The sequence below is a fragment of the Haliotis rufescens genome, unplaced genomic scaffold (assembly GCF_023055435.1).
Source record: "Haliotis rufescens isolate VD_foot unplaced genomic scaffold, xgHalRufe1.0.p SCAF_22, whole genome shotgun sequence".
Classification (NCBI taxonomy): Eukaryota; Metazoa; Mollusca; class Gastropoda; order Lepetellida; family Haliotidae; genus Haliotis; species Haliotis rufescens.
Genome location: NW_025963913.1, coordinates 10128481 through 10154347, shown reverse-complemented (window position 1 = coordinate 10154347; position 25867 = coordinate 10128481). Strand labels below are relative to the sequence as shown.

The following is a 25867-nucleotide window of genomic DNA, read 5'->3' as shown; positions in this document are numbered from 1 at the left end:
AAGTCCCTGTTCTTCTTCCATGGGCAATAGTGGTTCTCTACCAGTGGTACTACATTCAATAGAAACCTTCCCACTCATCCTGTCATGCAGTGTAGCAAATGGAACAGCAAAGGTAGTGGCAGCTTTCCTAATTGCCATTCCATCTAAAACAGCATTATATGCCTTGTCTAGGGCTGCAGACAAATATTGCCTATATTGACCTCTTCTGGTTGGTTCACCATTGGTCAAAACCTGTAAAAATAAAGGTTTATTTTATATATCACCAAAACTCCAGAGACAGAAGTTCTCAAAAAGCCTAACATTTTCAATAAGAAATGACCCTAATTTGTTTCCATAGTTTTAAATTTTGGCGAGCACATCACGTGTCTCATCACGTGACATTTATACCATGAACGTCAACAAGCAGACGACAGGTGTGCCGTCGATTTACAACGTGTGCATTTATTACAATTGACATTTTATTTGAGCTGATCAAGTTACATTAGTGATCTCGGGTTAAAAAGTAGTTGTTTGCTGAATATGAGCTATTACTTACGTTTGGTAACTTGACACGAAGCATTTTCCGGTCCAAGCGAACGAAAGCGGTGTTGTCAGAAGATCAAAGCTGCAGGTACCGTAATTTCTCGTTACATTTCGCGAGAAATATCATTCAAAATGGCCGATCGAAGTTACATGTCGATCGAACTTGTGTGACTTGACGATACATGGTCTCAAACATTAAAATCTTAAGTACAAAACTAAAATTAAATTGAAAGCTCCTCCTCATTTTCGAAAAGTTGATGATACAGCATCCAAGCACCAAAGAATTTCTGTTGATTACCTGTCTTGAAAGCAATATCTTTTTCAATGTTGTATCGTGAAAAAGCTTCCTTTTTATAAACATGAAAATAAGGTTTTGTATTTTGGAATTTGCATCTATAAATATAGTATTTTGCAATTAGTAAAAGTAAATCAAATTTGTGCCACAAACAACATGAAATGTATTACATTGCAGGAAGTTTTATTACATGCAGATATTTACATAAACATTTGGCACAACATGGGGGCTGCCTCGGTTGCCTAAGAGACCCTGGGGTCGACACCCTGGGGTCATAGAGACCCAGGTAAGATGACAATGTCCTGGGGTCTTATGGACCCGGACTGTGTAGCTGTGAGAGGGATATGCCGGTCCTGGGGTCCAATACCCGGACGATCCCTAGAGTTAAGCTAGTCCTGGTCGTGCTGACTGGACAGTACCGAAATAGCGTAAGTTCTTTGGGGGCCACAAGCCTTCCATGCTCTGAGTATGGAGTGGCTTATGACGCCGAGGCAGCCCCAGGAGATAAGGTATATACACAATATATATATATATATATAGGCGCCTGATAAACAGCCATGGAATGGATGCCAATACATGAGTACTAGCGAATGCACAAGAAACCACGTTCATGATGCTCATGAATACATTAGGCCATGAAAGACAGGAAGAGCTAAGGGGTGGCTGGAGGGTAACGCAGTTGAGTGGCTTGCGACAATGTAGAAAGTAACCTCGTGCGGGGCTGAAGGGTTAATAGAGGTAAACACTGTGACGTCATGTCCGTCTTACTGGGCATGCGCAGACCGTTTAGAAGTGCATTGTGGGATGTAATTACTGTAACATGATCCAGACGGCATAAAAAGCACATTTGGGTGACAGAGTTAAGAAATCGTGTTGAATATAAACGTAATGAGGTGATTGACCTGTAATTGGTATATTAAATATGAACGCGTAAGTACTGTTGTTGTTGCACAAACTAAAATATCCAATTACCATTTTGTGCCACAAAAAACATGAAATGTATTACATTGCAGGAAGTTTTATTACATGCAGATATTTACATAAACATTTGGCACAACATGGGGGCAGCCTCGGTTGCCTAAGAGACCCTGGTTGACACCCTGGGGTCATAGAGACCCGGGTAAGATGACAATGTCCTGGGGTCTTATGGACCCGGACTGTGTAGCTGTGAGAGGGATATGCCGGTCCTTGGGTCCGATGACCCGGACGATCCCTAGAGTTAAGCTAGTCCTGGTCGTGCTGTCTGGACAGTACCGAAATAGCGTAAGTTCTTTGGGGGCCACAAGCCTTCCATGCTCTGAGTATGGAGTGGCTTATGACGCCCAAACGAGGTTAGCAACCGAGAGCCCCCAAAGAATTAAGAATATAGGTAAATAACATGAATATGGTACTTAGTGATGGTGACACATAGCCTTGTGGGCTTGCCCTAAGGTGGAACCGGACTTGGCGTAACAGTCCGACGTCCACCTGCCCATAGTCTTAATGAGGTGATCCTCGATGTGAACGGTGGCCGCCGTGGTAGCTGCTCCTATCCGGAATGAGTGCCCGGAGTAGTCGGCGGAGTTGTAGCCAGTCAACGTGAGGACCCTATCTAACCATGACAAAAACACAGTCCTGGATATTGGTAGATAGTCCCGATTGACGAACAGTGGATCCTGGTATGCAGCCCTACACTGCGTTCTAATGGAATACAGTTTGGACAAGGCCGAGTAGGGACATGTCATAGTGTCAGTAGCGAATAAGGCAATGTGAACGCCTAGTCGGAAGGGATCAGTCTTAGACACTTTTAAGGTTATAACACATGTTCTTTTATGATGTACGAAACTAATGTCGCTCATAGTTATGTTCCTACTGGGATCAAAGTTGGCTGAACATGTGAGTTCACCGCATCTCAAGAATCCGAAGAACGCTGTAAGACACATACATTCCATTACCAAATCGTTGAAAGGACCGAACCCGCCATCCCTGAGCCGCTTGATGATGTTACATAGCACATGGTAAGTGATGGGGAGTCTCTTCCTCTGCTCTGGTGTATGGGCCTGTTTGTATCCTCTGAGTAGAGTTTGAATCCGATTTAGGGCACCGGTTGAGACATCGTCAAACAGTGTCCTGATGCCCGCTTGTAGGTAAGTAAATCTGATTCACGCCAGATAAGTCTTCACGGTGTCATGTGAGAGTTTGAGGAAGCCGAAGCAATGTGCAAGAAAGTACTGAAGGTAGGCATCGTTAACTGGTGGCAGGCCGCTGCTGGCACCCAGTGTGTTGAACAAACTGAACTTGAACATGAACTTTAGGTAGCACAGAAATCCTGTAGAATATGCTGTTCTTGTTTGTCGACTGATCGCAGCTGACCACAGGGTGTCCAGGTGATGGTTCAGGTCCACATCACTTGTGAGCTGGGTGGGCAAGGCGTTGGATGGAGTTCTCATGGGGCGCCAGGGCTCGGAATTTCCTGAAAGTAGCTTTATTGTCACAATGAAACAGTAATCTCTTCCGTGTCCAATGTCGTCCCCAGAGAATGGCGGACACCACAATAGGATAAAGTTCCAACCAAGCAATTGATTGTGCTGAGTCTCGACTGTTTTTAACGTCCTGAGGCCACGCCTGGGCGAACCATGCCCCATCAAAATATCCCCCGTGTCCTACACTTCCAGCTGCATCCGTATACAGATTGAGATCCGGAGCTGATGTGATATGGTCGTCATGGAAAAACGAGATGCCATTCCACTGGTTCAGAAATTTTTTCCACATGTGCATCTCTATCCGACATTGCTTAGATAGTCTGATATGGTGGTGCAACTTGACCACAGTGGCCGACAGTCGAATCAGATAAGATAGGAAGGATCTGCCTGGTACTACCACTCGACAAGCATAGTTTAAATGCCCTAACAAAGACAGCAACTCTCTTTTCGTACACTTAGTCCGAGTAGAAAATGATGTTAACATATCTGCTATCCTTTTCAACTTGTTCTCTGGTAACCTCGCCGTCATCGAGACTCAGTCCAAGATGATGCCAAGGTTTGTCAAACAAGGTTAAGATGGCATCCATAGTTGTGCTAGCTTCATAAACGGGAGGATCAATAGTCAGGAAATCATCTAACAGATGCAGAATGTTTTTAACGCCGTAGTTGTATTGCAATATCCAGCACACGGCTTGTGATAGGGTATCGAAAATCTTTGGACTGGATCTGCACCCGAACGCCAATCTTGTGTAGAAGTAGTACCTATCGTCCCATCGGAAACCAAAGAACGGCCAGTACCTGGGGTGCAGCGGAATCTGTTTGAATGCGTCGGTAATGTCCACCTTACACATTTGTGCACCATGTCCCAGTTGCTTAATAACTGCAATAGCATAGTCTATGGTCACATAAGAGAGTGAAGCAGATTCTTTACTAATGAGATCATTGATACTTGCGGTATGTTCCGAGTTATGTGGGGTTGACAGATCAAGGATTAGCCTCTTCTTGCCCGAGTACTTGCCCGTGGCAACTCCTAAGGGGTTAATTCTGTACACAGGGTATGGAGCCCGCTGGAAAGGTCCTATAACGTACCCTTTATCGACTTCTGTTTGCACTGCCTTAGTCACTACTATTGGATCCAATGTAGCCCTACGTTTGTTTTTACATTCTGTTGTGGACTGTGGAACATCCGACATTAAGGGGTCGAAGCCATGTTGCAAGCCGTTGATGAGATATGTAGCAAATGGAGGATGGGGATGAGAGGCGAGTTCTGCCTGTATAGCCTGAACATTGATGGGAGTGAGTTGGACTGTTAAAGTGCCTACGTCCTCTTCTCTGGTTATATCCGGGAAAGTTAGTCAAGCTTGGTTGTCCCGTCTCGATTTGGGAGCATTGGCACAAGTCGCCTGTCCGTGGTTTAGGGCTTGACAATTGAGACATACATGAAGGTATGCACAGTTCACTCTCATACAGCCCTGGTGATTGAAATTATTGCAGACCTCCCTTCCGTTTGACCTAACTCTAGGTCGTCCCCTGGTGTCGTTTTTGTCCATCGCCCCCATCCTGTCGGAGCTGACACTTCGGTCCGAGAACAGGGTAGGCCTAACTGTATCAGTACGTCAAGTCTGTACCATGGGTGATGCTGTGGCAAATTGCACAAGATCTGGAACGGCGCCCCGAAGAACACAGCCCGTACAGACGTGTGTCCCTCATATCCCAGCGAATGCTGCAACCTTGTTCTGCGTAGGACGCCACTCTGGCAGCAAATAACTTGTGGTAGTCATAGTGCGCAGAGCCCCCATACAACGTAGCCAGTTCGATGACAGTTTGCTCGTGTCCGTCCAATTGTTTCCGTTTGGTGTTATTGATGTCACAAAGAATGTCCTTGTAAATGCCAAAGGCCTGTATGAATTCTGCTAGAGTAAGAGTGCGATTTAGCCTAGCGTCCTCCTTTAAATGATATACATTGCCATCATATTCGGCCATTCTAGCGTCTTGGTTAGGTATCAATAACAAGGCCAGGTTGCAGTACTTGCCGTCTTTAATCTTCTTCTTGAGCGCTGGCGCGACTGTGTGAATGTGGGGCAAAGAATCCGACGGCACATCATGGCTGAGGTGATCTGGTAGGCTTGTAGCTGCGTACTCGGTGGGCACTGAGTTATGGCTGGTCATGCTCGCTATCATGTGTTTTAGCTCTGCAAGTTCGCGTTGTAGACTGGCAACACTAACAGGTGACACGGAATTGGTACCATTGTCCCCGAATTCCGATGCGACACTGTTGGGTAGGGTGGTCCCACTAACGAGGGCATCTGGGTTCCTGTGATGTATGTGATGCTTTTCCTAGGCCAATTATTTGGTACCCTCACGCCCCATTCTGCCAGTTGTTGGCGTAGCTGGGCCACGGTCAGATACGGTTGACTGCTGATTCTCACTGTAGTACGACTGGCACTGGCAGCAGTGGCGCGGGGTTCGAGGCTATCCGGGTTTTCTTCAGGCTGTGCGGAGTCGAGAACATTAACCCGATTGCGCTGACTTCTGGCTCGTCTATGTCTCCTCTCCGCCATTATTAGTCTTGGTTAGCTGAGTATCGCGAAACCCGAGATCGGATGGCTTGACTTGACTCGTGATTTAGCACTGAAGCACATGAGAGTAACGCAGTTGAGTGGCTTGCGACAATGTAGAAAGTAACCTCGTGTGGGGCTGAAGGGTTAATAAAGGTAAACACTGTGACGTCATGTCCGTCTTACTGGGCATGCGCAGACTGTTTAGAAGTGCATTGTGGGATGTAATTACTGTAACATGATCCAGACGGCATAAAAAGCACATTCGAGTGACAGAGTTAAGAAATCGTGTTGAATATAAACGTAATGAGGTGATTGACCTGTAATTGGTATATTAAATATGAACGCGTAAGTACTGTTGTTGTTGCACAATTAAAATATCCAATTACCATCACTTTATCTGTTTTTATGTTCTCTTGAACTCCAAAAAGTATCAATTCTGCACAAAATGTCATATTATAAACATGAAAGCACTGGTCGATCCACAATGACACTTCATCCCAAAATTGTTTTATTATATCACATTCCCAAAACAAGTGAGTAATTGTTTCCTTTTCATTGTGACAGAAGGAGCACAAATCATTCTGAGGATAAGTGAGTAAATACAGAAAAGTATTAGTGGTGAGAATTCTGTGGGTAATTTTGTATTGAAACCATCGCAGTTTGACATCCTGTGTTGTACTGAAAATTTTATTATAAATATTGTTCCAATTTAAGTTTTCAAATCGTAATTCCAACTTTTCCTGCCCTTTAGTTTTTACTTCTGTAGAAACCAATGAAAAATAAATATGCTTTGAACCTGACTTGGAACTACAAATAGTTTTTACCACACAGCGCTGATCCTCCACAGAATCTGTTGGAACTAAATTTAGAGCTCCAAGGTATTGTTTAACACTGCTAACAACACCATAAAACTCCAAATAGTATGAACAAATACCATACATATCATTAAATTCCTCATATGACAGAAACTCCTTATTGGCCTTGACCAAGTCTATAATTTGGGAGACGCCCTTCTCAAACCAGTATTTCAAGAAAAATGATTTCCTATTAATTTTAATATTAGGGTTATAAAAAATTGGTTCAGTTAAAAAACTACTGAAAGATTCTGGCTTGATTTTCTTATCAAGCACTATAAATGATTGAAAACAACTTTTCCAAAACTCATTACTTATCAAAGATAATTTTCTCTCAAAAAACGTCACACCAAACTCACCAAGTTTACACAAATAAGGATGTGTAGATTTAAATAGGTGCTTGTATTTTTGATCACCTGAGGACTCAAGTCTCCTTAATCGCTGAAGAGTTCTGGTATGGAAGAGCTTCCTCAAACTTGAGAACGGGCACAAGCTACTATTAGAAAACAATATTATGGGGACGCCTACTTGAAATGGATCCGTCTTGGAAGCTTTCAGCAGGATAGTGCACTTTCTCTTAGCGAAGTCAAACTTGATGTCACTCAAACAAATGTTAGCACTGGGATCAAACCTGGCAGTACACGTGATTTCTCCACATCTGAGAAACCTGAAGAAGGCAGTTAAGCACATGCATTCCATTACCAGGTCATTTAACGGTCCAAGTACTCCTGCATGCAGTGTACACACGATTCGTGCCAAAACTGTGTAGGTGATGGGAAGTCCTTTTCTTGAAGTCGGAGCTTGCAACTTCTTGTAACCTCTCATGATGGACTGCAGTCTGTTCAACGCCCCGGATCCACGATGGTCGAATATTGTGATAATGCCACGTTGCAGGTAAAAGAACCTCACCCCAGCTAGGTAGGTCTTAACAGTGACATGTTTCAACTGCAGCACGCCATAACAATGGGCAATGAAGTACTGTAAATATACCTCGTTCACGGGAGGGAGTCTGTGATAGAACATGGTTTGAAACAGTCCGAAAGTAAGCAAGAACTTTATATAACAGGTCATACCAGTCGAATAGGCGGTCTGAGTACCCTTGCTGACGACCGCGGACCACAGTCTGTTGAGATGTGCATTCAGGGCCACATTACTTGCGAGCTGGGGGGCACTGGAGTGGGTGTGGTTGAGCATGTGGCGCCAGGGCTTGGAACTTGGTGATCTGCAAACGAGATAGTGAATCAGCAATGTTATTATCTGAGCCAGGTACGTGATGGGCCAATACCACTGCTGCTGTCCAAGTGAGTCGGCGCATGAGGGACATGATACCTTTACATTTAGATCTACCCTTCCTGATGATGAACACGGTAGCCTAATTATCACAATGAAAGAGCACACGCTTTTTCTCCCAGAGATGACCCCAGAGAATAGCCGCCACAACGATATTGGCGGGCTAGATCGGCAACCGAAGGCTAACGGGGTGTAGAAATAGTACAGTCCTTCCCACTTGAACCCGAAATATGGCCAGTATTCGGGGCTTAATGGAATCTGCTTGAAGGCGTCAGTTATGTATTGGAGAAAACACTTTCCCTCGGTTTTGGTAGGCAGAGCATGCCCTGGCCAGAGGGAAAAACCAAGGGGGCAAAGCCCCTGCGTTTTTTTCCCGACCCCCAGGGCATGCTCTGTCTACCAAAACCGAGGGAAAGTGTTTTTCCATGCTTATAAACCGAAAAAAGAAACTTAAAACAACATTTATCAACATTTTTATGTTTAGAACATACTTTCCATGAACCTTAGGAAACGCTCGTAAAATATCTGTTGCTGGCGTACGGATCTTGAAAAGGACATTCTAAAAACCAGTGAGGCTTATCAACACCTCTGTAGCCTCGTGGTACACTCACTGGGCTACAAATATGAAGGTTGCGAGTTGCGATCCTCGTGAATATAGAGAAAACATTTAGCATTTGATTTTACATTTCATTACATGTTACAATCTGAACGGAAGTTATATTAATAAAATACCCAGGACATTATATAAAATCCCTGGGATATTATAGCAAATATGACTTGAATATCCTATAAAATCCCTGGGATATTATATAAAATCCCAGGGACATTACAACGTCCCTGTTTATGAGATTTAACCCGACTGGAAAGTAAAACCTCACAATAGGTTTTAATGCCTATAGAAAGAAGTCTCTTACTTAATAGCGATCCCAATGAATAGGTTTATAAATCTGCCTTACACATGAGAGCCCCTCTTCCGTGCTGCATAATGATAGAAATGGCATGATCAAGTGTTACGTAGGAAAGACAACAGGATGTCTTGTCGATTAGTTGGTTGATGCTAGGGACGGTATCGTCATCATGGGGGGCCGATAAGTCCAATATCGAACGTTTCTTCCGAAATGAGGCAAATGAGGCAGGTATGTATGAAAGGACACTGTTGGCGGCTGCAGCCGCTATCATTAAAGTTGTTACAGATCTCTTGTCCATCACATCGAACGCGAGGTCTACCTCTTGAGTCTATGTACGTGGCATTACTGTCCATGTTTCGTCGGTCATATGGAACATGTCTGTCTTGAGGCCTGACAATTGGTCGGCGAGCTGTGGCTATACTCGGGCAGACGTCGGTGCCATGGGTTACACTTTGACAGACTGACCACGTCCTGGTACGTCGCCCTGAGGAACACAGGCTGTAAAGTTTTGAGTCTCTCATGTCCCATTGAATGACAACTCCTTTTGCCTCAAAAGCTGCCACACAAGCTGCGATGCTTGTGGCCATCCAGCTGTTTCCTTTTGGCATCATTGTTCTCACAATAAATGTCTTTGTAAATACCGAATGCCTGGATAAACTCTCCGAGTGTCAGTGTCCTATTCGGCCTGGGGTCATCTTTGAGCGAGTATACATTCCCCTCGAATTCAGTTACTCTAGTATCCAAACTGTCCTGGTTAGGTAATGTCAACAAAGCCAAATTAACATCTTTACCTTCCTGGATCGTTTTCCTTAAGTTAGGGGACACTGTGTGGATATGAGGTAAGGAGTCTGATGGAACCTCTGTTGAGTTGCTAGCGGGTGTCAGGAGAGAAGTCTCGATACCACTCAGGGTATTCGATGTAGGGTGGCCTAGTAGAGGCGTCGCGCAATCCATCTGCAATCTTCATCCCTGTCAGCAGAGGGATTCTTTACAGCCTTATGCTTTGAAATGGCTGACAGGACTACCAGACGTTGCGGCAGATCTGCTAGTCTCAACACAAGTACTGCTTGTCTAAGTTCGGCAATTTCCTTTTGCAATCCCGCCACCGAGGGGATCACAGGGACTAAATCTGCCAAGCTAGGTACATCAGGCTGGGGAGTTGTTGGATAGACTGATGAACTGGTAATGGTACCCGGCAAGTTAGTGTTGTGATTGCTGCTCGGCAAGTCTTGTTGACACTCGGAAACGGAAGCCATGGTGTTTGTCGTCTCTGTTATGGGATGTGACATGGAATTCCCTCGGTTGTTTTCAGTATACAGCTGGAACAGCAGCCGTCTGTTCCACGATGCAGGCACGCTGACACCTTGACTGGCGAGACGAAGTCGAAGGTCAGCTATAATGAGATAAGGAGCATTCCTAGTTCTGGGCATGCTGCGGTGGTCGCCATCTTGGTTTGGGTCAAGGGTCGCCTCGTTAACCCTAACAGATCTGCCGCAACGTCTGGTAGTCCTGTCAGCCATTTCAAAGCATAAGGCTGTAAAGAATCCCTCTGCTGACAGGGATGAAGATTGCAGATGGATAAGAAGTCGAATGGTGGTGTTACCAAATTGACTTGACAGAACAATGGTTAAACGGCAAGATGGAGACTGAAAGGAATTTACATAAATACACATGTGACGTCATTCCTTTACACTGCACATGCCCGGTAGTGAAAGATATCATGGGAGTATATAAGAAATTAATCTACATGGATGTTGGTTTACGATAACACGGCTATGGGAGAATAATACTAAAACAAGGTCAATTGGCCTGACAAGAGTGATAAAAAACATTATAACAATTTAAGAGATACACTGAGAGCGAGACCACCGGAAGTGGTAGTGTAAACAAACTGCCGTACGAGCACATGGCAAAGGATACAATTAAATATACCAGTGGTGAGTGGTAAAGTAAAGGCGTTAGGGTTGAGATACTACGAGATGAACTGCATATAATGACATGGATAGTATTATCATTGCACAAACAAAAATATTAAATTCACATTATTCAACTCGAAAGTCCTTCTACTCTGATTAGAGCTATTCCAGTCAGGGAAGAAAAATATAATAGCGGTAAAAAGGAATCTTTCTCATCATTACAATATAAAAAATTAAAGCGGGGTATTATTTCAGACCTCAAAATTTCTGTATTAGATTTAAAACATCAACCTGTACATATAGGATACTTGAGTGTAACACTTCAGATTATAGATAATGTTTGATTTCATATTTAAGTTATGACATATTATCTTTGTATATTTAATATGTATGTTACACTCCCAGGAATAACAAATGGTAAGTCTATTCAACTGCTTCATACTATCGATAACTCGGCTGGTCAACTTGAAGTTGCTATCTGCGATGTAACGTATTACCCGCAGTGGACCAATATAAATACTGCGAGAGATAATAATAGGTTATTCGTAATTGAAGATTTATTCAAACCCACAACTATACCTGATGGGTATTTCAGCGTATGCTCAATCAATGATGAAATTTTTAAGCCTTTGGGAGCTAGTCTCACACAAAATGAGTCGAATGGAATGTTGATTTTAATCGCTGGAGAAAAGGGTTTAGATATTGAATGGGGCTTATCAATTACACTTGGACTTAAAAATTCTGAAGGAGGAATAATGACAGAAACACAACCTAACGAAACAGTGCATGGAATTAAAAACGCTACGATAGAAGTCTATAGCAAAACATTTGGTTTTGTTAAACCTATGGGTGAGTGCACATTTCAGTAATTCAAACCTTATATGCTTTCCTGTTTCACCAAGGATACAGTTTGGTATGAATTCTGTAGATGCAAATTTGAAAGTAATGGAAGTGAAGCTGGGGTCAATTTGTGTTGAATGGATTTTCTGGGTAGTAGTATAGGTAATGATGGTTCTGGACCACTTCCACTGGAGCCAGATTTATATACCTATACTGCTACTACAGAGGGAATTTTATATGCAAAAATGATGATGAGTAGTATAGGTAATAGGGGTTCTGGCTCACTTCCACTGGAACCGGATTTATATACCTATACTGCTACTACAGGTGGCATTTTTTATGCCAAAATGATTATGCGATTCAACGATAGTCATAAGTCTTATTAAAAGAAATATCAATATTAATTAATAATTAATAAAATTTACTATAGCCCACGAGGATATTGGAAAGGTGTAGGAGCAATAAAAAAATTAGCCACCGCGGCTAAGGTATCTAAAGATGTGGCCAAGGATTGGTTAAAGAAACAAGCGATGTGGCAAATATACTTACCGGCACCGTGTTATATACCGAGGAAGACTTTTGATATTTTTACAATGAATGAAGTTCATCAGGCTGACCTCTTGTTTCTTCCCCACGATAAGGTAAGACGCCAAATGTATAAATACGCTTTAACCATAGTGGATGTGGCTAGTCGATACAAAGAGGCTGAGCCATTAACCTCGAAAGATTCAACAGAAGTAGCTAATGCACTGAGCCGTATATATAAACACGGACCACTAAAATGGCCTAAGCTATTTCAAATAGATCCCGGTCGCGAGTTTATGGGATCAATAACTAAACTGTTAACAAAGCACGATGTCGAAATCAGGCTTGGTGAAAGAGAGGCCCACCGCAGTCAAGTTATCGTTGAAAGATTTAACAGGACATTAGCGGAACGTTTGTTTGGCTATCAGTATGGGATCGAAATGAAATCCGAACGATTAAGATCAACCGAATGGGTGACACGATTATCAGCCGTTGTATCAGCGCTGAATAATGAAGTAACGAGATTAATAGGGAAGAAACCATCCGATGCGATTAAAATGAAATCTGTGACTTCCGAATCTTCAGCACCGAGGAGAGGCAAAGAACAAAAACTTCCGGATAGAGTAAGGGTAAGATATTTATACCAGCCCGGTGAACTCGAAGGAGGCCTACGTCGCGCAACCGATCTGATTTGGTCCCTGAAGACATATAACATTAGTCGATTGGTTATAAAACAAGGAGAGCCTATTCTTTATTATCTTAAAGATGGACCGGGCAGGGCATTTGTACGAGAAGAGTTGCTCATAGTTCCCAACGATACAGTATTATCGCCCTAAGTAACCATAAGCATAGGTAGTTACACCATCCTTATCAATCAATCTCTTTGTATCTAAGGGGGATAATGATGTCTTGTTCATTCTTAATCCATATATCCTGTGATTGTAACTTCTTAAAGAGTTCATCTCGTGTTTGAACGTTCTACCGTTGAATAATGCTTCTTTATACTGTTCGTGTTTGATATGCTTTTTTACCACATACTTCTTAACACCCTTAGCTTTTCTTATCTCCCCAATATCGGACTTCTTTATAGAATACATCTTAGGTCTTAATCCGACATACTCCGCTATAGGAGTCCCAGCACATTCATCCTTCATCTTACCATCTTACCTTTTTATTTACTACGTTGTGCAGTGGATTATCTTTTGGGTAATCGCTCGTGTCGTACATATCTATTTTTTCTGCCATATCTTTATACACATCCTCGGTTTGTATTTCCATCAACAAAGAATCTGTGTCGGTATATAACACCTCGCATCTATTGCCGTATTGTTTCTTAAGTTCGTTGTAATAAAAGTCAGACATTAAGTGTTTTGACAAGTCGAGAACACTCATACCGACGTACACCGGTCTGTTGAATTTTATATTACTCTTCTGCATATGCAACGCAGCTAAGTCGTTATCGAATATCTTGCTTCTGTTAAAAGCCAGACTGGCTATAAGTTTCCTGAGTCTTTTTTCCTCATTAGATCTGACTAATTTAACATTAACACACTTCCTTAGATTCTCCATAGCTGATATAGATTCTTTTCGAAATCACTGGTAGCTATCTTTCTTAAATCTGTGTTCAACCTTATATAGGGCTCCATCCAAGGACTTTGATCAAACTTTAGAACTCTGTATATTTTCTTAAGTTTCATACCTAACGATAGATATAACTGGAGATTTCTGTAGTGAACTATATATTTTGTCTTATCCATCAAATTTGGTACGAGTTTTTCTACGTTAGCTAACCTACTATGACCCATCAAGGAGTGTTGATATTCCGACATCCAATCTTTATTAACCATTATTCTTTCAGGAGCTAGCGGATAACTGTTATGGTCTTTATGTAACGAACTTGGATATTCCAAGTCAACTTCTAGTATGTACCCTTAGCTAACCTACTATGACCCATCAAGGAGTGTTGATATTCCGACATCCAATCTTTATTAACCATTATTCTTTCAGGAGCTAGCGGATAACTGTTATGGTCTTTATGTAACGAACTTGGATATTCCAAGTCAACTTCTAGTATGTACCCTTTATTCGCATCATTATTATGGATATCATTCTCATCGACCCACGCAAAACCACCCGTGGGTAAAGGTTGACTCATAGCCCATCCGTACAAATTGTTGGCGTCGAGATATAATATATGCGTGTCGGGTTTACTCAGATCATATCCTTCCACCAATTTATTATTAGCCTTAGAATACCTTTTCGCTACCATCGATATACCACCTCTTAATCCTTTCTCAATAAACAAGTGCATATCGTTATCTGTGAGTAGTTTTAGTTCTACGCCGGTCTTCTTCAACAATGCATCCCACGATAGTCCGGGACTGGAATAGTACCATGCCGGGTCCAAACCGTATTGTTTTAAACATGTCTTTCTAAATATCTCGAATATATCGGCGAGTAACAGTACATCGGTTTTTAAGTACAGATCGTGATAATCACCTAAATTGTTACAACCTAATTTATCCCACACCGTCAGAGCGTGTTCATAATCGGCATCGGTTATTTTAGTTTCTGTTAAGTTACTATAGAATGATTCAAGGGGTGGTAATTTAGTTTCGACGAATCTAGACCAATCATCCATATATTCGTAAGGATATACACCTTTTCTCAGCAACAGATGACGAGTTATCTTATCGGTATATTTATTTGTTATCACAAAGTCATCGGGATTGTTCGCATTAGCTAAATTGTCCAGGGAAGATAACAGAAACTGTACGGAGTCTATGAATCTAAGCCCATTACTTAGCTTTATTCTGGCTTTCCCATCCTTGTCCCTATAATGTATAGTTTTAGTCAATGAGAACGATATGTATATTTCCATATTGTTAGGAATGCACGTTAAACCGCCTTCGTTCTTTGAGATAGCTTGCATGATGAGATGTGAATCGTATCCCCTAAGGTTATGAAACACAACAGGGATGGGTATTGTTTGAGAATTATGTCTCCCCCAGAATGGAGGGAGACATATTGTTTTTGGCACGGTTCCCGTCGGCGTCGGCGTCGGCGTTCCCACCGTTTCCGGACCATAACTCAGAAACCGTTTAATATTTTTTCGCGAAACTTTGTATACACATTAACCCAGCACTGAAGTGGTGCCTTTTGCTATTAAGAGATTTTTGACATTTTTATTTTTTCTCGTTTCCATGGAGATAACTTGAACATAGACTCTGAATGGGGGTAAGCTTGGTTTCCGGACCATAACTCGGAAACCGTTTAATATTTTTTCGCGAAACTTTGTATACACATTAACCCAGCACTGAAGTGGTGCCTTTTGCTATTTAGAGATTTTTGACATTTTTATTTTTTCTCGTTTCCATGGAGATAAGTTGAACATAGGCTCTGAATGGGGGTAAGCTTTGTTTCCGGACCATAACTCGGAAACCGTTTAATATTTTTTCGCGAAACTTTGTATACACATTAACCCAGCACTGAAGTGGTGCCTTTTGCTATTAAGAGATTTTTGACATTTTTATTTTTTCTCGTTTCCATGGAGATAACTTGAACATAGACTCTGAATGGGGGTAAGCTTGGTTTCCGGACCATAACTCGGAAACCGTTTAATATTTTTTCGCGAAACTTTGTATACACATTAACCCAGCACTGAAGTGGTGCCTTTTGCTATTTAGAGATTTTTGACATTTTTATTTTTTCTCGTTTCCATGGAGATAAGTTGAACATAGGCTCTGAATGGGGGTAAGCTTGGTTTCCGGACCATAACTCAGAAACCGTTTAATATTTTTTCGCGAAACTTTGTATACACATTAACCCAGCACTGAAGTGGTGTCTTTTGCTATTTAGAGATTTTTGACATTTTAATTTTTTCTCGTTTCCATGGAGATAAGTTGAACATAGGCTCTGAATGGGGGTAAGCTTTGTTTCCTGACCATAACTCAGAAACCGTTTAATATTTTTTCGCCAAACTTTGTATACACATTAACCCAGCACTGAAGTGGTGCCTTTTGCTATTTAGAGATTTTTGACATTTTTATTTTTTCTCGTTTCCATGGAGATAACTTGAACATAGACTCTGAATGGGGGTAAGCTTGGTTTCCGGACCATAACTCGGAAACCGTTTAATTTTTTACGTATCCTGCATTACTCCTTAATGCATTCACTGCTTACCTTGCGACAAAAAAAACTGGGACAGCTAACCGGCGATGGTCCTTGGGTGAATGGTTCTGTTCACAATCACACTTTTATATCCCGCGGCCGCTGTCCCTGTGACCTCACGTGACCAAAGGTCAACTCTTCACATCACTGCCTGTCGCGACATAGCTAGGACGTTTCCAGCGGAGCTCTCGTTTTTTTGGATTTATTTAGGCCTTCCATTCGTCTACCATTCTAAAATTCTTCTGCGATGGGTGATGTATACCTTTCATATTACTTTCAACATGTTGTGAAGTTGTATTTGATGTTTTGAGGTGGAAAAAGAGACGTGTCTTTTTTTCCCGCCACGTGCTATCTGTTCCCCGCCATTTTGAATTGTGTTACAATTGTTTGCTTGGTAAAGGTAGTCAATTGTTTACAATTATCGGCTAGGTATGTATAACATATTTCATATGTTGTTTTCAATACTACTAGCTTTGGCGGTTCATTGAGTTGCGTATATTCAAGCATTTATACACTATCAACTCGTTCAAAAATTTTGCCTGAAATTATCTACGGCAGTAAATTCCAGTCCCGTTTTCTTCTAGTTTATTATAGCGTAACTTATGCTTGCGCGTTGTACTAATTGTCGTGGGAAAAAATCTATTCAAGATCCTCACCCACGTTGTTTGTCGTGTACACAAATTTGTGCACCAAATTCTAAATGTGTTTTTTGTAGAAACCTCTCTCCAACATGTTCCGCGAGGTATAGGCAAGTTACTCACAAACGTATTTTGCAGCAATCACGTCTTGAGAAAAGGAAAATGTCTCTATCGTTATCGCAAATGAGCGAGGGACAGGATTCAATCATAACGACGCAACCTTTATCTATGAGGGATAATAGGTCGGCCGTAACTGTCACCGCGGAGGTGCACATGCCACCGGAATCTTCTCTCCAGGAGAATGTTGGGCGTATTATAATTGCACCTAATTTGGAGAATTCTACATCTGTTACGTCTGCAGACAGTGCGCCAGCGTCTCAAGATGCGTTGTCGGGGATAGCGCCAAGCCAAGCTAGACTCAAGTCTACTCCATTGAGCATTGCGCCTCATATGCCTGCGCCGAGCGCAGCCAAGCCCTACTACCCAAGCGCTTCTACAATGACATCAGCCCAAGGGTTATCAGCGTATGATATTACGCAACCAGCGCACGATCAGCTTAGCGCTATACCAATGTATCCAGCGCAGGCGCCTATGCCAATTCCAAACACTAATTGGATGCAAAATTTTCTACAATCAATGTGGCAGCAGTCTATGACACAACTGTATCCTGCGCCTGCGCCTGCGCCTATGCCTATGCCTATGCCTACGCCTATGCCTATGCATACGCCTATGCCTTTGCCTACGCCTATGCCTATGTATCAGACACCTGCATCAACTACATCTACGGCACATATTTTACCGCCTACTTCAGTGACTAATGTGTATAACACTCCTATTATGAGTCATAATACAGTACATTCTTCGTTGAGTAGTACCAGTACACCTGCCCGTACTTGGACATCAACTCATGATTCCTTGTCACCAGGCAGTTCATCTAAGCCCTCGGTCAGAGGTAATATTGCACATCGGAGTAGAAGTCGTTCACCATCAAGACGTACACATCAACGTCGTTCTGATTCATCAGATGGTTCTAATGGTGAGGAGGGAGATTCCACGAACGAATGGAATACTCACCTTAGCCTGGCTCAAGTACCTGATTGGGTAGCTGACTGCCTCATTTCAGTACCTTCCCCGGGTAGTGGGGTAGATAAAAAAGATACTATTTGGACACATCCTACGTCGATTCCGATTGACCCTATGATGTCAGATATGATTAGATCTTTGGATGAGAACTTCTCCAGGCTCACACTTACGCCGTCATTCAGACCTCCCAGGTTTAGGAAAGATGAATTTCCTATTCATGGCTTTGAGGCAGCAAACAAGGCACATAGTTTGGATGAGGATATACAGAGAATGACAGGCTCGTCAAGGCATACCACCACAAGAAAAAATACCCATATATACAAAATATACAATTTTGTATATTTGATATTTCCAAAATATACAATTTTGTATAGTTGGTATTTCCAAAATATACAATTTTGTATATATGGTTAGATTTTACCACTGCTTCATTCAATTTCCTCACCTCTTACAGAATGTTTCACATAATATGTGGTTGCAAAGTTTACTAATGATACCGAACAGTATAATTATTGCATGTGACAATAATGCTTTAATACTATTTTCATTATGACAACTATATGATGTTATGAAATAATTTGTGTTATGTTTTACAGATCTTAATAACAGTTTGATCAATATAAAATGCGTACGCCAGCAACAAGTAGTTGAAAGTAGTTTTAAACATTGATGTTTATCGTTCCAAAGCTCTGTTCTCCAGCTCAGTTCATCTTTGTTTACGAGAACGTTTTTAATATGGGCAATTTTCTTCTTTCGGGACATTGGAGCAGTCATAATATTCATAACATCATAAATATTAAGATTACAGGCAATTTTAACAACTTTAGTACTCCATGATCTTTTACATAGTAACCATTTTCTTCATCAAAGCGTTACAAGTACTGTTATTAAATCTTGGGGTAGTCTAAAAACATTAGCATGTAATGTAACAAACGGGGAGGAGAGACCCATGTCTCCATTAGTGGCTATACATGGAGGTACCGTTACTAACACCAAGAAATAATTTACCGGCTCTGTTTTGGATTAGATTAACGTTTTATCCTCATATACCAGAGCCATAAAACATTACCGGCTCAACAAGACTTTCATACAGTTTCATAAAAAACATCATAAGACATACACCCAACAGAATAAGACAAAGCATGGCTGGCAGAATTGTACAACTCTTTCACAGTTTCACATATCTAGATGCTCGTCAACCCGTAGTCCCAGATAACGATATGATTCTACATAGACCAGTGTTTGCCCAGCGTAGAGGAATCTGGTTAATCTGTATCACTTAACGAGTTTGAATAGCTTACTCTGCCCACAGTCGAGAGCAGCACAGTAATTAGTAGTTTAGACCAGGCGAATACACTGGTCACACTTGACTGGTCTGTCTGATGATTCGGTCACCTGCCAAATGGGATGTCTGACAATTGGGTGTGAACCTTACAGAGGAAGTTATTTTATGAATGCGTCACGTGTTTCAAAAGAGATGACCATTATCTAAGTAAAATACTTCTAAGATCATAAAGGACATAACATTTAATAAAGTGAAATTCATTTTCGACAAACTTTTATGAACAATTTTAAAACAGTGCGGGCAGATTCTATTTTCTAAAAGGTTTGGGGGGTTGTAAATCGTCCTGTTTCGATCCAGATCTAAAACTAGCGAAAATGCGACGGTGGTCCCTGTATTTAAAACATAAGGAGCAACAACGTTACGATCATGAAAGTTCTTAATGTATTGCCCTTAACGTTATGTTGTCGTTCCAAAGCTCTGTTCTCCAGCTCAGTTCATCTTTGTTTACGAGAACGTTTTTAATATGGGCAATTTTCTTCTTTCGGGACATTGGAGCAGTCATAATATTCATAACATCATAAATATTAAGATTACAGGCAATTTTAACAACTTTAGTACTCCATGAACTTTTACATAGTAACCATTTTCATCAAAGCGTTACAAGTACTGTTATTAAATCTTGGGGTAGTCTAAAAACATTAGCATGTAATGTAACAAACGGGGAGGAGAGACCCATGTCTCCATTAGTGGCTCTACATGGAGGTACCGTTACTAACACCAAGAAATAATTACGGGCTCTATTGTGGATTAGATTAATGTTTTATCCTCATATACCGGAGCCATAGATCATTACCGGCTCAACAAGACTTTCATACAGTTTCATAAAAAACATCATAAGACATACACCCAACAGAATAAGACAAAGCATGGCTGGCAGAATTGTACAACTCTTTCACAGTTTCACATATCTAGATGCTCGTCAACCCGTAGTCCCAGATAACGATATGATTCTACATAGACCAGTGTTTGCCCAGCGTAGAGGAATCTGGTTAATCTGTATCACTTAACGAGTTTGAATAGCTTACTCTGCCCACAGTCGAGAGCAGCACAGTAATTAGTAGTTTAGACCAGGCGAATACACTGGTCACGCTTGACTGGTCTGTCTGATGATTCGGTTTGCCCAGCGTAGAGGAATCTGTTTAATCTGGTTAATCTGACTGTTGGAATATTATCTATGCATTATCCTGTCTAAAATCTAGATATATTTACAATATCATGTATGCATTTTTGAATCATTGTATTCCGGAGTGGTCTTCATATAAACTTCTTGACCAATCCGCTTCATGTACATTTTCAGAAAAACAGAACATAACATGGGTATACCGTTCGAATTGAGCCTCGCTCAATTTCCCTGTGCGCTGTGATTTTTTATTTATTTTTTTAAATGAAAATTTTACAGGGACTAGCTGTGCTACCACACATGTTAAACCATTTTTACAGTTTTGTCTTATTTTAGCGATAATGAAAACTGAGTAGAGATAAGATATATTGATGAACAACGTCTTTATTACAGTTAGGAGCCGACGCTTAGGTGTATGTTGTAACACCATTATCAAGCAAGTGATGTTGTTCATCCACAGATCTTATCCTCTCTCAATACTCCAACTTCTAAATTCCTCGCAAAGAAGATAATGATACTTGTTTTGAATCTTGCCATCGTACAAAATATTCTTCGCACAGTATTCAAGAAACAATGTAATATTAATATCATACTACGCCATCAATATATGTTGTGCAATATTTGAGAGGTTGGCGCCTGTCGGGACGGTGTGAGATGCTAAAACTGTTCTTGTATAGTCTAGTAACCTTTGGCTAGTGACAGCTACCACTGTTTATTCCCATTCAAGTTGCTAACGGTGTTTCATCTAAACAGTATTATGGGAACGGAAATTAAAACATTACTTCATTCGTTATGCTACCATTTTTGAATATATGTCCATGAGATTAATCTGTTCATTTTTCCGTATTTTTATTACGGAACTTATAACTTTGTGTGGCACAAACGATCACATAGTAAGATGACTACAATTAAAGGGCATTAATAACGAGAGGCTGTTCACATATATGTACATCATATATGTATCACGCGAATCATTTCTGATTTTACTCGACGTAAGAGCTAGAAACGTTACCTACTTCCGGCGCAGCGGTTCTAGATGTTGGCGCTATCTAGATTGTGTCCCTGACACATGCAGCTCTATTTGATGGGTGTATTGTACTTAATAAGCTGAACTTTTATAAATCTATTTTTTGCAAATATATACTGGTCACTCCAACTAATCATTGTTACTAAAATATATAGGATTGTTGTCTATAACGTTTCCATTCGTATGTCTGTTTTACGTCTGTTCTACTAATTATTGACACTAAGAAACTCGTACAATTTTTTAAATCATTACTAAAAGTGTTGTACTTGTCTACATCTGAATTGAAAAGTGGGAGAAAAGTTGCTTACTATATTTTGCCGCCTTTGATGGTTCTGATGATCAAAATGACAACGTCAAAATCTAAGTGTTCAGGAGTCGATGAGGAATCAGGGGTTTTTGAATTGATGCAGAATCAAGGTTGGGGGTTATTATAGGCCTAATAGTGCACCAAGTGATTTATGTCCAGGCCCCCGTGACATGCAGTTGTCATGTGACATGTAATTAACTAATTGAATTGCAAAAACAATTCCGACAGCAAATAACCGCATCCACAACAACAATGCGTGGATGGAAAGAAAGAAACCATTTTAAACCCCTTTCTGTATATTTGTATTTGTATTCCTTTCTGAAACTATCATTCTACAAACAGTTGTGTTCACCGCCCATTGTGATACTTCTACTTAAGAAAATAAAAAAGGATGTTTATTTAGTCATTTGACATGCGTTCATTGTAAACAAGGATTAGTGTGAAAAGATTACTAAGTTTGTCATCCAGTATAATGCACTTCCTCGATTAGCATAATTAGAACAGAGTTTGTAATTAGTTATATCCTGACTCCAGTTAACCAAGGCAGCTACATCAGTTGTGATTTATGAATTTGTGGAATCATAATGAAAATAACGACCGCCTGTCACAAAAATGCAAACGAACATTGAACACGCACAGTTGCAGATTTTCCTTTCGTACATTTGAGGGTGAACGTGAACGAAGCCGTGCAAGATGCTTTACAGCGATTTGTCTTCAGAACACATATTGAGCTCAGGTAAAGTTTATTAATGATGATATTTTCATCCATTCATAGATATGGCGATCATGAGCGCTGACACTATATGTATTCGCAATAGAACATTTGGAAGACTAGACACAAATTGAGTCACAATATGACAACATCAAATCAAAGAATTTGTTTAATGCAACAGATTTAAGGCATTGAAATTGTACATTATTTTAAAATACATGAGTGTCGCTACGTCTCATGTCAAATACATCAATGAATTCTTTATAAAAAAAAATAATTTAATATTACTATGAATTTATAGCTAGAATTATGGAGTCTTGCATGTCGAGCCAACAAACTATAGTACATATTATTCACCTTGGAATTTCTGTTTACTGTGCTTGCGGTGGGGTCAACCCTATTCCCAAAATGTAAAGTTCCAAATACTACTGCATAAAATGTTAATGCCAATTTGGAGAAAATTACCAAATGAATGAATGCAAGTAAAACTTAATCCAGGGAAAAAGAAAACTGTTCAATATCACGTCAAAGTGTGCCCAAGTGCAAAACCTAATCTTAAAATGAAAGGACTTTGGTATTAATATTTCAGTCAGATTATGATATTGGCGAGTTAACGAGGTAAGCCCTATGATTAATTGTCTTAAATACCTTTCTGGTGTCCACCGCCGTGAACCATACTCAATCACTCAGATAAATAACCCCTTTTACATAAGTCATGAACAAGCATATATATACCGCCAATATTTTGCTCCCATGTTTTGGATAATTGTACCAAAGAAAAAGAATTAATCCTAGAATGTCTACACGTTAATTCATTACGGACGCTGAAATAATGCCGATGAGACGTTAATTTTTACCTCGCCCACTCACTGATTACAGACTATTTGTGGGCCAATAAGAGGTACAAGCCACCTGAATATGTAGAGTGAGACCAACGTAGCCATTACACCTTTTTACAAGATGGAAAACATCTTTGCTGTTAGTGATTACATATAAAGAAATCTAACCAATTCACAGGCCATACGTTGTAGAACTGAATGCAAGTCATTCCTACCTGATACCATTAATAATTGGAATAGTCACCGGAAAAAGAGGATTATTAAACTTAGACAATGTTATATTCAGTTAAGCCATGATACCAGATTTTGTCACTTTAAACTTCCATCGGCTTAAAAAACACATCTCAGATAACACATCATGCATGCTCTTGTGGCTGTCACAATGGTACACTGCATTAATTTTTACACATGCCCCAACTACAATATATTTAGAAACGATTCTATTCTAAAGGTTAAGTGAGTTTCTAATCAGTGGTTTATTGGAAACAATTTGAACAGTGCCTAATTTAGCTATTTTGAAATCGGCCATGTACATCCGACGTTCGGGTGGATTTGCACATATATAATAACTAGTAGTAAGACTTAATACATACTTTGAGACACGTATTAAGTATTAAAGAGTTAAATAACTTTTCTTAGGAAACCCCTTTACATCAACCGCACTGTTGACCTATCTTTTTTGTTCTGTTTTGATGTATTGATGTATTATTTAATACAATATGTATATCTCCCCTCATCCCAATGTTAATAAAATGAAGCTTGGTGGGGACTTTTTGGATATAAGAAATGAATACAGACTGTCATATTGTCTGAATGTCTTAACAATCACCGGGTGTGACCACGTAGACAGGATATCATTCGGGTTTCTCATAATTACTCCATGAGCATGCTTGGTATTGTAGCTTGGGGATATTAAATGTAAGTTTGTTATCAGAGGAGATTGATAGTGAACTTTTAGTACCAGTTAGATATGATATCTATATGACTTCTTTCTGTTTGACAAAGGATTAAGGGTATATGTGTGGGTAATCCTTCCACGCTGATGAAAGAAAGTCACTCTACTAGTTCATGTAATCTACGTCAAATAAGATCAGAACACATGCATTATTACAACATACTCAGGATACCAATAACAACGAAATGTACAAATTAACAAACATGATCAATATTATTATTACATGTTAATGCCATGTATGTAAATATACCTATATAAACATATGTTTAATTTTTCAGCTTGTGTGAAGTCGTCAATAAATACAAGAAAACGTATATTTTCCCAAAATTATATTACCCTCAAAAGGGCAATTATATTCATGTTACATTTTTTCAGTCTCTTTTTTAATTCGAATGACGTAACATTTATGTTACTTTGATTTTATTAGACCCATGTTGTTGTTACAGACCCAGGGATTGACTAGGTTCATTACAGGTCATAAAAGTGCCGGGACATAATATGGTGGCAATACATTCTCTAATTAACATCTGTCACAAAGGGACGGGCAATTTGGGTTTGTCCTCAGGGAATGTGTTATGCAATTTGTGTATTCACGAAATAACATTCAACAAATTATGTACATGGTCCTGTGATGTAGGATTGATGCATTCGTACTTTTTATAAATAAATGAATTGCATTTTTTTCTTAACCGTGTGCGAAATACGCATAATGTCGGAAAGCGCAAGTTAAATACTGAGTTCATCCCAAAATAAATCACAAACCCTCTCTTATAATTTGTATATTATTCTATATTTTAATTATGTAAATCACGTTCTTGTCACTTTTAAAGTAGAATACGTTAGTCCACTCAACCAATTCCATTATTATTTTCCCAAAGATCAAAGATTAAAGCAGTTATCAAGATTTATTTTCAATATCTTTAAAAATACTTAATCTTTACATTGAAACTGCCATCATGATGTATTATTATTATTATTATTATTTTTACTATTATTATTGATGTACATATGGTTTGCACCCAACCATGCGCGTGCCAAATTATACAGCGTCAAGCTTTTAGAGCGCCAACTAAGTTTTCCAAAGTAGAAATTAAGCCAAATGAATATATATCAAGTTTCCTTTTGCTAGAACATATGCATGCTGTTGTGTTTTTTCAAGGTAATCTTCGTTCTCGCATTGATAACAATATTAAAAGAACAAGTATTATAAAATATAATACGGGAATATATTACACACGTTATTCACGCATCCGGTTGCTCATAATACAATTTTCCCAAAGGACTACCGTTGTACAAAACGCCATTTTCCGCTTTTCCGCCGAGATTTCACATTATAACAATGTATATCTACAATGAAACCGACAGCTCAGAACAAACCAAATTCAACACTTTTAAGTAGTGATAAAATACTTTTCATCCTCTGTGCAATCCACTCTGTTGGCATATGTGCACGAGAGCATGTTACAAAACACATCGCGGCCTCCCCGTAAAACAAATC

General features: G+C 40.1%; 2 protein-coding genes across 4 annotated transcripts in view; one reads left to right on the top strand and one right to left on the bottom strand.

Annotated features, from left to right (window-relative positions):
* LOC124146385 (RNA polymerase II-associated protein 3-like) overlaps positions 1 to 25867 on the top strand; it is a 399479-nt gene that overhangs the window by 324206 nt on the left and 49406 nt on the right. The gene's annotated exons all lie outside the window — the stretch shown is intronic.
* Positions 922 to 25867, bottom strand: part of LOC125383226 — a 98730-nt gene continuing 73784 nt past the window's right edge. Inside the window, exon 3 of the mRNA XM_048401497.1 lies at positions 922 to 7916. Within this exon, the coding sequence (XP_048257454.1) occupies positions 6116 to 7916 (1801 nt within the window). The 3' untranslated portion in view covers positions 922 to 6115. The remainder of the gene's footprint in view (positions 7917 to 25867) is intronic.